The sequence below is a fragment of the Ptychodera flava genome, chromosome 9 (assembly GCF_041260155.1).
Source record: "Ptychodera flava strain L36383 chromosome 9, AS_Pfla_20210202, whole genome shotgun sequence".
Taxonomy (NCBI): Eukaryota; Metazoa; Hemichordata; class Enteropneusta; family Ptychoderidae; genus Ptychodera; species Ptychodera flava.
Window position 1 is genome coordinate 39,775,666 of NC_091936.1, and position 14,769 is coordinate 39,790,434.

Genomic DNA, 14,769 nt, shown 5'->3' on the forward strand with positions numbered 1-14,769 from the left:
GTACATTATAACGTATGGAGCGCAAAGTTTGCTTGAGTCCATTATTGGTCGAGACGGGGTCATGGTACATTAATGCTGTTATTTTATTGTTTATTGTTTATTTATATGCTGTTATTTGGCGATGCCAGTGAATTTGTAGATTTAGAAAACATCTAGGGCCACAATGCTGGATAATCGGATACTTTAGCCGTAATTATCAGAGGGTATGACGTCACAAAATTCGCTGGTGTTGACAAAACTGTGATATAATAACAAGTGAGCTGGTAGTTCTGCACTCACAGCGAACCCATAGGGAATCCCGATATTTCAAGGCGTTATTTGCTTTATAGATTGAACGATCCTCTAAGACAAGTACAGGCTAGCTGATGTGCCCTTTCTCGCCTCCAGCTTACCGCCTGTTGATCACTCGTTTATCATTGAGTTACACAAGACGTGACGCAATGCACAGTGCAGTCGCAGAGAGATTACTTAATACATTTGACCATCTTTCCGGCATGTTCCTTCCATATATTTTATTTCTTCCGGCCAAGTATTCTGTCTTTTAATACGACGTGTACATAAAAGGCATCGTTTATTAATATTGACAATAAGCGGAATTTAAAGTCTGTCCATCTAGGCGACATGTCGATGCGTTATACAGTAACCGGAAAGAAAGTTAATATCTACCATATATTTAAAATGTATATTGAAGGAACTGCAAACATTAACAGAACATGAAGTCATTGTATTTCTCGAAAAAGATAATATATCCAAAAATTGTTCAACAGTAAGTATATGTACTCACTATCTCTCTTCAGAACTTTCGACCCTATTACAGTAAGTATATGTACTCACTATCTCTCTTCAGAACTTTCGACCCTATTACGGCCGTCGCAGCCGACCGGCGATTCTGTCGTCTCCGCGAAACAGAAAAAAATGACGAGTATGTCTGATTTCAAAATGAACTTACAAGTACATGCATTGGTTTCGCACTAAACTTACGAATTAAAACAGCGAATCTGTGAAGGAGAAAAAAGCTGTACATTGTTTGTTTCAATTGCAGTCGAAAGACTACAAAAATCTAAGGAACTTGAACACCCTTTAGATAACTGATATATTTGATGTCGTAAATAAATGTACGAAATGTCGTAAACGATATCACATGTGTCGTAAAATCACAAATCGGACTTAAAGCATAGACACTACAGAAGTTTCTCTACTGTCTATGCTTGAAGACAATTTTGACTTTTTTCTGGACTCACAGGCCAGATGAATTTCCGGTTCATCATAATTCGACTTCACTACTCGTGATGGCGTCATAAGCCTTGCCGGCACAGCCACACACTAACCGGGCAAACGCACTTATCCGAAGGGAATACCCGGCAGCCCATATTTTACATCCTGGATGAAGCTTAATCACCTAAATAACTGGGACATTTTGAAGTTTGATTGAAGATGCCTACAAGTTGTAAAAGCAGATAATAGAAATAATATGAATCATAAAGATACCATCACATGTAACGAAGAGAAAATAGAATTTGTGTTTTAAATCTACCGCAGCGACACTGCGTGTGCGGTTAGTGACTTATTGTACCATCCTACTGTTCAGTAACTCTGTCCCGTAATAACGTCCTATTTCATAAAAATTAATAACGCATCTCCTCGGGAGCTGATAAATTGATTATTCCAGATGTGTACAAATCACGACTTGAGTGTCAGTCGAACCGCAGCGGGTTCTGACGGTGCACTGTAATACGTGATGCATTCTTTGTCCGGGATTGTATTACACGGAACGGATAACTGATTTCTGCCGGCAGAGGTATCATGGTCGTTGCACACGACAAGCTAAGGGGACGTATGGCGACATGGTTTTGGTGTAATGGATGATGCACCAGGTGGAGAGAGATGTTCAGAGCAATGATAGCCGGCTGTGAAGTCTACTGAAAATTCCATTTAACCAAGTATTTTTTATATTTATAAGTCGTACAGTGTGAGCCGCACACACTATTTCCCCAATCCGAATAAAGGCGAACTCAAATACCTCTTGAAACGTCTCGTTCGCGCCTCAGAATCAAGGCGCCGTGGCCAAAATGTACAGCTTCTGTTGATTCAAATAATGACGTTTCTATCGTCACCATCGGTAGTTGTGTTTACATTTCAAAACTCGCGTAAAAGCTTTCTTGAATTCCTTGTTGGAGAAGGTATAAATGATGGGATTAAGCATGGAGTTAACGTACCCCAACCAGGCGAAGAAAGCGAGAGCAACGGGATGTACCTGGCACGTTTTACAAAAGGGCAGAACTAAAGCCAGGATGAAGAACGGCAGCCAGCACAAAACGAACGCCCCAATCACTATGCCCAGTGTCTTGGCTGCCTTTCGCTCTCTGGCGGCGCATATCAGTCGAACGTCGTTATTTCTCGACACAACGCTTAGACTACTCCGTTGCTTCTCGTTGTCGTCATTGTTCGGATCGATGTTGGGGACGTCCAATGCCATGTCACGATGATTCATTGTGACGTTGTCGGGGACCGCGGAAGCAGCAGCAGCAGCCGCGCCGATACGGTTCCTTCTAATCCTAAGTTTAGCTGCTCTGAATATCTTCCAGTAGACGAAGAGTATGATGGCCAGCGGGAGATAAAACGCGGCCACCGTTGAGTAGACAGTGTAGCCGAGATCTTGGCTTATCAGACACTTTTTCGGGTCGGCCTTGTCGTGAGGGCTCCGCCAACCGAACAGAGGAGGGATGGAAACGAGCGCTGATATAATCCACACGCTTACGATCATCGCCGCTGCCCGGTTCGGGGTCCGTTTGGTCACGTACTGGAGAGGTTTCGTGATGGCCCAGAATCGGTCTAGAGCTATGACCGTCAAACTAAGAATACTAGCCGTGCAGCACAAAACGTCTAGGGATATATAGATGTCGCAGAAAATAGCACCGAATATCCAGATTTCAGTCAGGTCGTGGGCGAGTCGTATCGGCATGACAAGGAGCGACACAAGGAGATCTGCCAATGCCAAAGAACCGATCAGATAATTGGCAGCGGTCTTGATGTTCCGGTCAAGGGCCAATGCCAGGATGACCAAGGAGTTACCGAAGATGGACAGCGCGATGATGACGGTAATGCACACCAGGGCTATCACTTTAGACACGTCGAAAGTCACCGAAAACAGTCCGCTCCCATCGTCGCCGTCTGCTGATCCGTTCTGCGGAGCCGCAAACAAACCCGCCGTTGTCCACAAGCTGGCGTTCATTCTTGCGTACTTGAGTAAAGTAAACGCTTGGAATAGGAGAGACGGAACAAAAACGACTTCACTCACTACACATTCCTGACGATTTAGCCACTTGGAGATAGCTCAAGTACTTTTGGTACACTCCGTTTGTAAAGTAAGCGATTGATGACACAATCGGTTATCACACACAGCAACACTCGCTACATAATAACGGATTCTACTCATGATTGGGCAAACCAGTTTCCCTCTCGGGGAGGTAGACCCATCTTTCGAACAAGCTGTGCATGCGCAATTGCTTCCATGTTCGGAGCTCAGGAAACATGCTTTTAAATAGGATTTCCATTTTTCCTCAGAGTGTGGTCGTTTTTAAATATGAAGTAGAAAACAGTTTCAGGTTGATATCTATATATCGAAGTGAGATACGATGCATACCTGAACAGCAGGTTCAGATAAAGCATGAATTGTAGAGATGCCAAATCACTTATTTAATCCCCTGTATAGCTTCTAAAGCTAACACTTTACGTGTGTCATGTCAAATTTTTCATCTATGCTCCGAGTGTGAATACGCATGCCTTGTGAGTAGGTTAGGAACCTGACTTTTTAGCCAGGGGGGCGAAGGGTCTGGTAAAAACGAATTGGATGGGGCTTTTCAAAATATGCTAATTTGCAAAATACAAGAACCGAATAAGGAAGGTGATTGATTTTATCATTAACTCTCGAAAAGATGCAGAAGTGAATAATCAAAAAGGATATGTTGCAAGTATCGTAGAGTAGCGTTACATATTTGTGACTTATGGCAACAGGCGCGCCAAGACCGAGTGTCCAAAAAAAAGTCTTTCACTTTCGAGGACCGTACTACTTTCAACGTCAATATTCGGTCAATCATGATGGATCCTGGTGAATATTTGCAAAGAAGAATTACGGTCCAGTGCTTCAAGAATACACGCAGTATGTATACTATTAAAATGCTGCAAAACTTTACCTTCGTGTAACATACACCGCAGGTCTTTCATATGAAGAGGACTGGGTTTGTTTGCGGTGACGTTAGAAATGAAACACGCCTGGCTGATTTGCAAAAATATGATCAAATGGGTTTATTTGCCAAGATCAATATTGGAAGCAAAAACTTAATGCCACAACACGCGAATAGCGAGTGACATAACACGTTGCATGTCCGCTTAGAGAAATAAATTATATCTTTATTACGCTGTGCGATGGAGAAGTTAGGTCCCACTGAGACTTAGAACAATTTAAGGCTCAGCTTAATTTTGATATTAGTTTATGAAATTGGTACCAGCCTGCCAACGACTTCCCGCAGTCTCGGTCAAAACTATTCGTGTCTCCCTCAAACTGTTTTGGAATGAGAGATTGCTTTTCACTTTTCTCTCCAGATTGACTGTCGATGGGTTTTTACCCTCAGATGAAAACAAGTATGCAAAGGTTTAATGAGTCGGTATACCACGTGACATGACTTGCAAGCGTACGTTCAGTGTAAATGAAGAGACGGGTCAGATAGTTGAACGGACTGTCAAGTTTGACAGTAATAAACCCAAATAGCGGTTGGACCGAGGTCATTGTAATCAATGTCATGAAGAATTATGTTTGCTGGTATAGTATATATGGGGCTTAAAAAGAAATTTCTTCTTTTCAAAGATTCGATGGAAACGTTGAACGTTTTACAAACTCAGCTACCATGAAGCCTCAGGGATGTAGACCAGTATAAGATGGATATTCTTTTATATGCAGCGAAAATTAGAGTCAATATTGTAAGATTGTTAGAGATTCTTCTGTTATAATTCACATAATTATGTTATTACAAAATTATAGTTTTCCTCATGATGGTATTACCATTTGACCATTTGACGATTTTGATTTACACTTTTCAAAAACGATATTAAACATAAACAAAACCTGCATCAACCATCTTCTCAAATACAAAAAATTACTTCATGTTTCTTGTAACACTTCGCTCACAGTTTTTGTTCTCCGATTTCAATTGATGTTGTTTATAAATCGTTGTCATCAGTCACTCGTATTTCTTACTCAGGGAGCTTTCATAGTAACACTTAAACAGCGGTGTTCCATTCTCGTTTCTAACTGTGAGGATCTCCCTACCCTTGTCTATGTTAATCGTTTTGCATCTATCCCCCATTTTGAGTTCATTGATAACTATATTTCTTTCGATATTTCGCTGTCTGTGTGCATAAGAATGGTTTTATCACGCCCCTTCACAACACAGCCCGTATATTATGGCGTGTCGTTCTAGAAAGTAGAAAGCCAACCATATCATTTGTGCAGAATAAGACTCAACTGTTTGGAAAAGTGTCAGACAAGTGATGCGTTTAGGCTTCAAACCGAACGAGAGTTTGTCGCTTAGGAACAGGGTTATCCTGTTTCTTCTCGAGGCAATTCCTCCCGTTGGTCATATGAAATATCTGGGATTTGTTTTCTAAAGACTTGCCTATGTATGGAAACGTGAAGCGCCTGCATGGGTATTTACGATCAGAATATGTTGGTCGACTTCTGTGTTCACTTCATTTCTTTCGATCATTCGGCTTCAAATGCCAGGGATATCCCCATCCCCGGGCCCCACCCCGGGCCCCATCCCCTGATGAAATGTCATGTCATCCAAGACGTAATTTGATAAAAAAAAGAAGCGTGCCATATACGCGTTTATTTTACCGGTCTAAAGGGCAGTTGAGAATTCCGACTTTTTTTCAGAATGCTACTTCGATCTTATTGCTTGAATTCCTCAACAATATTGAACTGTAATGGCACGGCTTCTGTGCACTGTCAAACAAACATGGCGCCGCAGGGTTGGGAGAAATGACCCGTATCCGACGGATGCTAGACCGTTTCATCTATATGTTCAAAACATTTCTCCTTTCATGTATTGAAGCATACATGCGGTATCAAAACCTTCTTGCCGTGGAATTCATGAGTTCATTTGTAAGTGCATGAGGAGATAGCATGAGAAGCTTTCAGTTGATGCACTTGTAAGTGCTGCAAATGCTGTAAGATGTCAATGCGAATATCACATACTAGTAATATGACATTAAACTGGTCCAATAATCATTTTCATTCAAGCTAATACATTACCAGGTCCATGGGACATTTGTGATTTACAAATTTAAGTAGGACCATCCTGAACCACTGATACTGAGTGGTGGTACCAGGTGTCCGGAATGGGTAAGCGTACCCTGCTAGCATGCTGCACCCGTCAGGATGGTCCCAAAATTGTCTAAATATTGTATGAAATGATACAGTATATGAATTACTGTAATAAGTCACAGTCCGGGAATGCTGTCGCTAATCATTTGATTGACCAAGGTGCCGTATTTGGCCACAATGTCGCCATATCGACGATAGAACTTTTTGAAAGTCCTAACGAGTCTTACTAATTTTGATGCCAATGAGCTGTGTCTCATTTGAAAATCAGCGTAGGAACCACAAGCTCTACAATATCTGAGAAGTTGAGACACGTACACACCATAAGCAGGTGCAGACAGAATATTACTTGAAATGTTTGGATAATTTATAATTTCAAAATCGAAATCATCTCCATTTCAGAGGTAAAGATGTTGATAGAAGTAACTTTGAGTTTCATATTGGAAATGCATCTTTAAGTTATTCTAATAATTACAAATATTTGGGAGTTGTACTGAATGAAGTTTTAGATAATACGGTAACTGCGGATGTAATTTCCGAAGCCGCAAGTAGAGCTCTTGGAGCCCTATGTTAAATTTAAGGGGTTGAAAAATATGGGCTTTAGAACGTATACAAAAATGTATGAAGCAAGTGTGGTACCGATTCTCAACTATTGCTCAGGTGTTTGGGGATTTTCAAAACTTGATAAGTTTGATTCGGTTCAAAATAGAGCTCTGAGATTTTATCTAGGAATTCATAGATTTCTCCCCTCCCAACTGTAATGGGTGATACAGGATGGAGTTCATGTAGAGGTCGTAGATTTCTTAATATGTTGAGATTGTGGAAACATTTGACTAATTTAGAATTTCCAAGAGAGTATATCTGTGGGATTATTCTCTGAATTACAAAAACTGGTCCTCAAAAATATATAAAATAATAGATGGTATTGATTTGCATGAAGATGTAATGTAATTAAGGAGAAAATCTTGCGGAAAACCTGTGAAACATGGTTGGAGAATATTCACCATAAACCAAAACTGCGAACTTATCATGTTAAATTTAAGTTCAATTATAAAGTGGAAAAAATGTTCAATGCTTAACTTAAGCCGATTCGGAAGTTAACGGTCTTTAGTTGCGTATGGGTATCCTACCACTTCGCATTGAAACAGGTAGATTTAGACGTGAACCACTAAATGATCGACTTTTTAAATTTTGTAACATGAATGTTATTGAGGATGAAAGTCATTTTCTCTTTGATTGTCACCAATATGATGAAATACGTCAACAACATCTTGGTCAAATATTGGCGACTATTCAGGGGATGCAAAATGAAGAGAAGTTGGAATATCTTTACTCTGGTCAAGCAAGACAGCTTGCAAATTTTGTTGAAAAGGCGTTTTATAGAAGGAAGGAGATTTTACATGTTTAATTTTGATTCACTTGTATAGATTATCTATCAGTTCCTCACTTTCTGTTATTGTACTTGTTAAGATGTAAATGGTGACTTATAAGTCCATAGGGCTGGGTAACTTGAGAGTTGCAGGTCACAAATACTACTACTACTACGACATCACGTTTGTCATAGCCCATTGGTAAACTTCGCTGGCAATTTTGTAAGTATAAATTTGGCTCTTACATTCCGAGTTCCAACAAGCAAGGTCGATTAACCGAATTACGAATAAACAAATTCGTCAGATACGATTGCAGCAAAGTTACTGAAGTGAGAGACAGAGACAGAGGCAGACAGACAGAGAGATAGAGGGGAGAGGGAGAGAAAGAAGGGCAGGAATGAGAGACGTTCTAGAAAACATGTCTTCAGGAGGAGAGAGGAATGAGAGACATAAGGAACACAGATGTGAGTCTACATATGTACAGACACTTAGATAATTTGGCAATGACTTTGGCCATGAAGAGAAGAAAGAGGCAAGAAAAGAAGAGAGAGCGACGGCGAAGGACGAGGAATCGGGAGACAGGATTTATATTAAATTGTAAATAACCTGTTTTCTTTCATTACATTATGAAAGATTCTTACAGCTACAGGAATTTTAAGCGATTTATTATATCCCAACGTTTCATTGCCTTTAGGGTGTTCCGCGTTGTTTTTGCACAAGAACTGGCCAACTCAAGCTTTCACAATCAAAAGTTCAGAGTGTAGTACACTCGGCAAGGCGTCCTTTGAAAGGACAGTGTCATGTTTTCCAAGATGTAAACATTCAATTTAACGTTCGTGAACACATACTAGCACAATAAACAGCCAAAACGGATTTGATTTGAAAACAAGTTATGGTCAACAATAATAGTAAGTTCCCAGGCTGCGGTATAAGTCTTCGTGTTTGGCGTTTCGAAGTTTGGAATGTAACTGATAAACAGAACAAAGTGGGTGTAAGAATGTGGAAGGTTATTGCCCTTGTATGTAAACTCTACTCAGTACACTATAACTGAAAGATTTGACTCTGTGAGTTATCATTTCAGCTTGAGATAGCTCAAACTGGGCTATTCACAATAGTGTATGCACGTGTTGTTTTCTTGCTATGAGTAAAAATCTCTGGAAATAATTCTAACGCTTGATACATCAAAGTGATTAAACAAATCGTGAGGTTTTTCTCCCGGCTATGATTTGTTCTTGAGAAACTGTACGACGCTTCAGGTCCGGTCGAATCTGCTCCATTCCCATTACACAAAGTTCATTTTACGCTCCCTTTTCAAAAGAGGGAAAACAAACTCAACCGGAGTCGGCTGCAATATTCCGGATGACTGCATGACTGATTCAGGTGCCGTGTGTGGATTCCGCCCCGCGGGTTTGTTTGTCTTGTAAACTCCGATGATGAAATTGCCGACATTTCCATAAGCACGTTCCTTGTCGTCAAGTTTCTCTGTTGTCGGACGTGAAGCTTTGCAACGCTCGTAAATAATTAAAAACCAGTGATATAAGAGTATTTGTTAGCTAGGCTGGCGGCATGCAGGTGATTATTAATGAATGCGTTTCGTCTTACCCTGGGGCGAAGTTGATGTTCTTCGAAGTCAGAGGGTCGCTTTTACGAGCTAGCCGCATACACACAAATATTTTTGTGCTGAAGTCAACGGCGCTCTCCCTGTAACATGTCTTAAACTTTTATGAAGGACGTGCAGAAAAGATCGTGAAATTTCACGTTCTGCGAATAAATGTATGAAGATAAAAAGGTTGCGATATTTTACGAGTTGTCCCCAAGCAGACATCATTATTTTTTTCATAGTCGCCAGTACATATACGTGAATAGAGAGACAACTCTAGAATCTTCGTACATAATATTTTATTGAGCAGCTGTATCATCGAATGAATCCCCCATTCCTTGTTTCAATTTATAACATTGATATAAGTTATTACTGTTCTTCACGAAAATTGGCAGACAATTTTCGCTTCAAAATTCTCGCTACATTATTGAGATTTAAGTTGCCAAATATGAATATATTCAGATTCGCCCATTATGTTATGAATCCACAGATAATACGTTTCCATGAGTGACTTATAACACTTTTTGTGTGTAACATGAATGAGTCGACGACATTTTACCCCAAATTTGTTTCACATTATTACACACACCTGGAGAGGAAATGCTCAAAAAGTTGACGTCATATAATTTGTGTTATGATTTGATCGTCGACATTGGAAATTACGAAATTTTCAACAAAAAGTCAAAAAAGACCAAAACGTCACGCACGAACGTCACGCAAAGGATTATTTTAATTTTCGACTCTATGAACTTAATTGCTGAATCCTCATGTTCACAAACAGGAACATAAACATGATTTGATTTGATGTAATGTACAATCTATCCTGTATCAATATTTCCTGTTGACTGGTCAAGATAACTCTTTCTGACGACAATCTGTTGAACTAATCGCATCCCTAGGCCTATTATCCGGCCAGACTGAACAAGACTGGACCCCAGGGACAATTTTACAAATCAACATGAGCCTTGAGGGTCTATAGTTACTTCAAAATTTTTCAGAAGGGCCCCCTAAGATAACAGTTTTAGAAGGACCCCCTAAGAAAACTGATTTTTTCATGACGAAGATGGGCCCAGTGTACCTCAGAGTGCGTTCACGTGACATAGGCTGTGAACTGACGGCGTTCCGTGTTTTCTCTGCACAGGTACTCTTCAGAGAACCTCATTCACGTGAAAACAAGTCCACGAATGAAGAGGATTTCGAGAAAGTCTTTGCATTTTACGGCTCTGTAAATAAACTCGATCAAGGTCTCAAGGTCTGAAAACGATTTTATGGTATTGTTATTTTCAGCGTGTCTTGCTGGGTTAACCTGTTGACCTCTGATTGGCTCGTTTATGATCCTGATTGATGCGCATGTCAAGTCACAAAATCGCTAAAGTTATAACCATTCTACGTAGCGTTAACGTCGATGAATCAAAGTAGAACCAGATGTAGTGGATGGTGAAACCCGTTTTTCCAAATTCCACAGTGCTCAGTGTAATGCCTATACTCGAATTCAACATCAACAGGACTGAGAAAGTGCAATGCGAATTTTATATGGATAAATATATAGGTTCATACAAACCGAGCAGTAGAAGCTACTGCTCGGTTTGTATGAACCTATATATTTATCCATATAAAATTCACTTTTATCAAGCAATCTATTGAAGGTAGTTAACGCCTAGAAACTGGAAGACTTCAATTATTAAAGTACAAGCACGTCTTTGGAGAAATGAATGTGGCACATAGATACATACATATATATATATACATACATACATACATACATACATACATACATACATACATACATACATACATACATACATACATACATACATACATACATACATACATACGGTACAGGTATATGGAGTGAAACACTGACTTAGACAAGAACAGACACTCATGTGATTTGCTACTTTACTGCCTGTACGGTTGATATATTCAAAATCAAATAGTAAAAAGATGTGCCATTTCTAAGTGAAATTCTTCAGTTTCCGAATTCTACGTTTTTAATTCGAAGTTTAAACATGTTACCACACCCACCTATTTTTGCCATTTAAATTTCTGATGAACAAGAGTGCCTGTCTTAATAACTGAAAGCATGATATTTACGAATTATTTTGACTGAAAATTGATACAAGCCTAGTCTGTAATCGGAGAAGACGCCACTTGTTTTTCCTGGCATGTGATATGCCTTGAATGAGCAACAAATTTTGTTTGTCAGACGCTTTCGTTTATTCACAACTTGAGCAGATCAGATCTAGAGGAACTGTGTTGCCAGGCCGAGGTGAGAAATCGTAAGACAGATATACTCGAATAGCGAAGATATCGGTTGATTTTGTGAAGGACTGAAGATGTGCATTACTAGTACCATAACAAATAATATGGATTTTCAGGGAATATCAAAATACGTTACAAAATTATGATAAATTATTGTACATGAAGCCATTGATTTTCATTTTAACATCAATTCCGACAGATTTGATATTCTGAGAACGGCGACTTTTTCATTTTCTTCCAGGGAAAATAACAAAGGACGTGTATTCGTGTAACATCGTGTTTCAGTTAAATTGTTTTATTGGTCTCAACTAACGATGATGGATTTATTGTGTTCAACGAGCATGCAACGTTACTGAGGATAATCGCAAACATTCGGTTTATCCATTGATCATTCCACAGAAAGAATCTCTATTTTTGCAGTATCATTAAAATAGCGAACTCAATTTTGTTTGTTTTGCCTCAAGTGTAAGAAAATTAGAGCCGCAGTCTTGATAATGTCAACAAAACACTTCTTGCAGTTTTCAATAGTGACTAGTCGGTGAAAAAACTAACCACAAGACAGCGTCAGGACAGAACGATAAGGGAGACTTCATTATTTACGGGGAGGGGGCCGGTTGAATTTTAGAAACGTGAGAAATGTAAAAGTTGACCCCCTACTCAAAGTATTAATTTTAAAACATGACACCCCTTCAATTCATGAAATGTAAAATATGACCCCCTCCCGGTCAAAATTATTGATCTAATGATGAAAATTATAATGTAGCCATGATGTGCCATTAAGATGTAGTAGTGCTGGTATTTCTTATAGGATCCTTATTGTAGATAATAGCTCTGTAATTGGATTACACACACTATAATGATGGTGGATTATAGTTATTTTGTACATTTGAATTGAAAGCCGACCATCTTTCTTCGGACGATTTATTTGTGCACCGTAACCGTTCAGGTTAACGCACATCAACAAACGTTCACGTTAAAACCGCATCACATCTCCCACTCGTGTTCAAGCCCTCAACATTGTTGGTTCTTGGCGATGACGCCGTTATATTTCAAGTTGGAGCACTGCACAAGGTCAGTAGAGTTCGTTCCAACCTTAGCACGACTTCATTATCGCCGCTAGGAAAACAAAACCCTTAGTAAACATGCACATACGACAGTTTTTAATGAGGTTGTTATCTGCATGTAATTGGGTGATCACTTTGAAGAATATTGGAAGACACATCAACAATACCCGTAATCAATAGCTCCTCATTGGTCGAACTAACATTCTCGGTACATTAAATATATACAACTAGGTTGATAAACCAGCTGAAAATTCAAGTACTAAGAATTTTTGAATAAAGACACTGATCCATGATAAATTTGAGGATGAAACTGCGCTGCAGAACTCCATCTTTCCTGTCAAACCAAAGTTACAGACATCAGGAAGACTATTCAATGCTTACAATTTCTGGGCCTCACTGCTCAATTTTGAAATGTGAGTCACGTTCGCCACATCGTTTCCGTTGCAACAGCTAAGTATTCCTTGGATTTATGCAACAAGATATTTTAAAGATAGTCGACAAGTTGTGGCCACCCAGATGCTGTACACGTAGGAGGGAGCATAGGTGAAAGCCTTGATGAGTCTTTGACGTCACAAACCTTACAATAGCCAGAACAATGGTCTCAATTAGTCATAACAGGGCGTGTAAAACTTACGTGCATGGGAAAGCCTCCGTCGCCATGTCGCTTGTGCGATAAATTATCTCTTTTCACGAGATTCGGTAAATCTCGATAAATTTTCCTGATTTAATAAGCACCTTAAATATGAACGTCTTAATATTTTACGCACGCTTTTACTGGAGGAAAGTTTAAACTGTTCTCTTTCACAGACGAGACTATTAATGAGTTCCAAGTAATTTTTTGGACTAGAGAAGAAAAATAACCTCAAATCTACGGATCGTTTAAATTCAAGATGGCCTTTACTGTCTCTGACAACTCTATGGGAAATAGGAAATTTTTAATTTTCATCCGAACAAGATGGGGAAAATTCCATATTTTCTTCAAGCTATCAAGTGTGTCATTAAAAGGTGTAGTCAAGGAAAATAATCGTGAGATTTTGAAAGTTCAAAATCTGTCACCAAGGTGCATCATCAGCCTCGCCATGGGAAAGCATTAAGCCTGAGAAATGAGAGTTACCACAAAGCCTATACATCAGTGTCAAAATACTGTAAGTCATCTCACAACTTATCAAAGTTCAAATCTGCGAATCAAAAGCACGCAACAAAGCCCTTGGTAACCTCCAAAACAGACTACTGATGTATTTTTTCCGAAACGCAATGCAAGAGAATGGAACTATTTCCTTCAACCTTTTTATTCGAGTTATAAGTATAGAACACGAGCATTTTTATTGACTTTCGGAAATTTTTATGGCAATTCTAACCATTCAGTCTGAATTTTATTCCAAGGACATTATCATGAGAAGGATAAATCATATTGAGTTCCATATATTTCAACGGATACATTTACAATCTAATCAGGATGGGCCAATCGTTAAATTCATGGAAGCAGTGGTGAAAACAAGGATATTTCTGGCTAAAAATGTTTTCCAGCATTTAGAGCTTTTTACAAAAGGTTCTCGAATACCTTAGCATTGAAAAGTAATGGAATGCTGGAAAAAGGATACACTGTTAGCCTACTCCGAAAAAAGTAAAATCTGAGAACGCGAAATAATTACAATTAGCATATCAGCATTGCCGATCACTTCCTCCCAACTTCGAAGTGTACTAGTCCATTGCCAAATGCGAATTTTCTATCCCGGATTAGTGGAGGTCACCGCTGATTATAAACGTGTCAGTATTCTGGTCTGTTGAATGGATTATAAGTCAAAGCAAGGGAGTTGGGCCTTTCCTTAAAGGGACATAAGCTGTAACTTGTGGCAAGTTTTTCAGCATTCTGCTTCTGTATATCAACTACTGTATCTGACCCTAATCCGTTTGTCATGATGAAATTTCGAGTATTCCAGTTCTGTGAACACAGCTTGTATGTGTGTAGTGATCATTGTTTATTGTTTACAAATGAATTCTAGTCCAGATTTGAATACAATTTTCAACAATAACTATGGAGATTATACTCATATAAGTTGTGTTGATATGCTAAATACTTGGCATTAAATTACA

The 14,769-nt window shown here is 39.2% G+C and overlaps 1 protein-coding gene across 1 annotated transcript; it reads right to left on the reverse strand.

Annotated features, from left to right (window-relative positions):
* Window positions 1-947: 947 nt before the first annotated feature.
* Window positions 948-5,126, reverse strand: LOC139140959 (5-hydroxytryptamine receptor 1A-like). Its single transcript, XM_070710475.1, has one exon. It carries the CDS (start codon window positions 3,230-3,232, stop codon window positions 2,111-2,113), a length of 1,122 nt encoding a protein of 373 aa, XP_070566576.1. The 5' UTR covers window positions 3,233-5,126; the 3' UTR covers window positions 948-2,110.
* Between the last annotated feature and the right edge of the window lie 9,643 nt (window positions 5,127-14,769).

What these genes read in the sequence shown, in the direction of transcription:
- LOC139140959 (XM_070710475.1), bottom strand. Translation starts at nt 3,232, where the DNA reads ATGAACGCCAGCTTGTGGACAACGGCGGGTTTGTTTGCGGCTCCGCAG.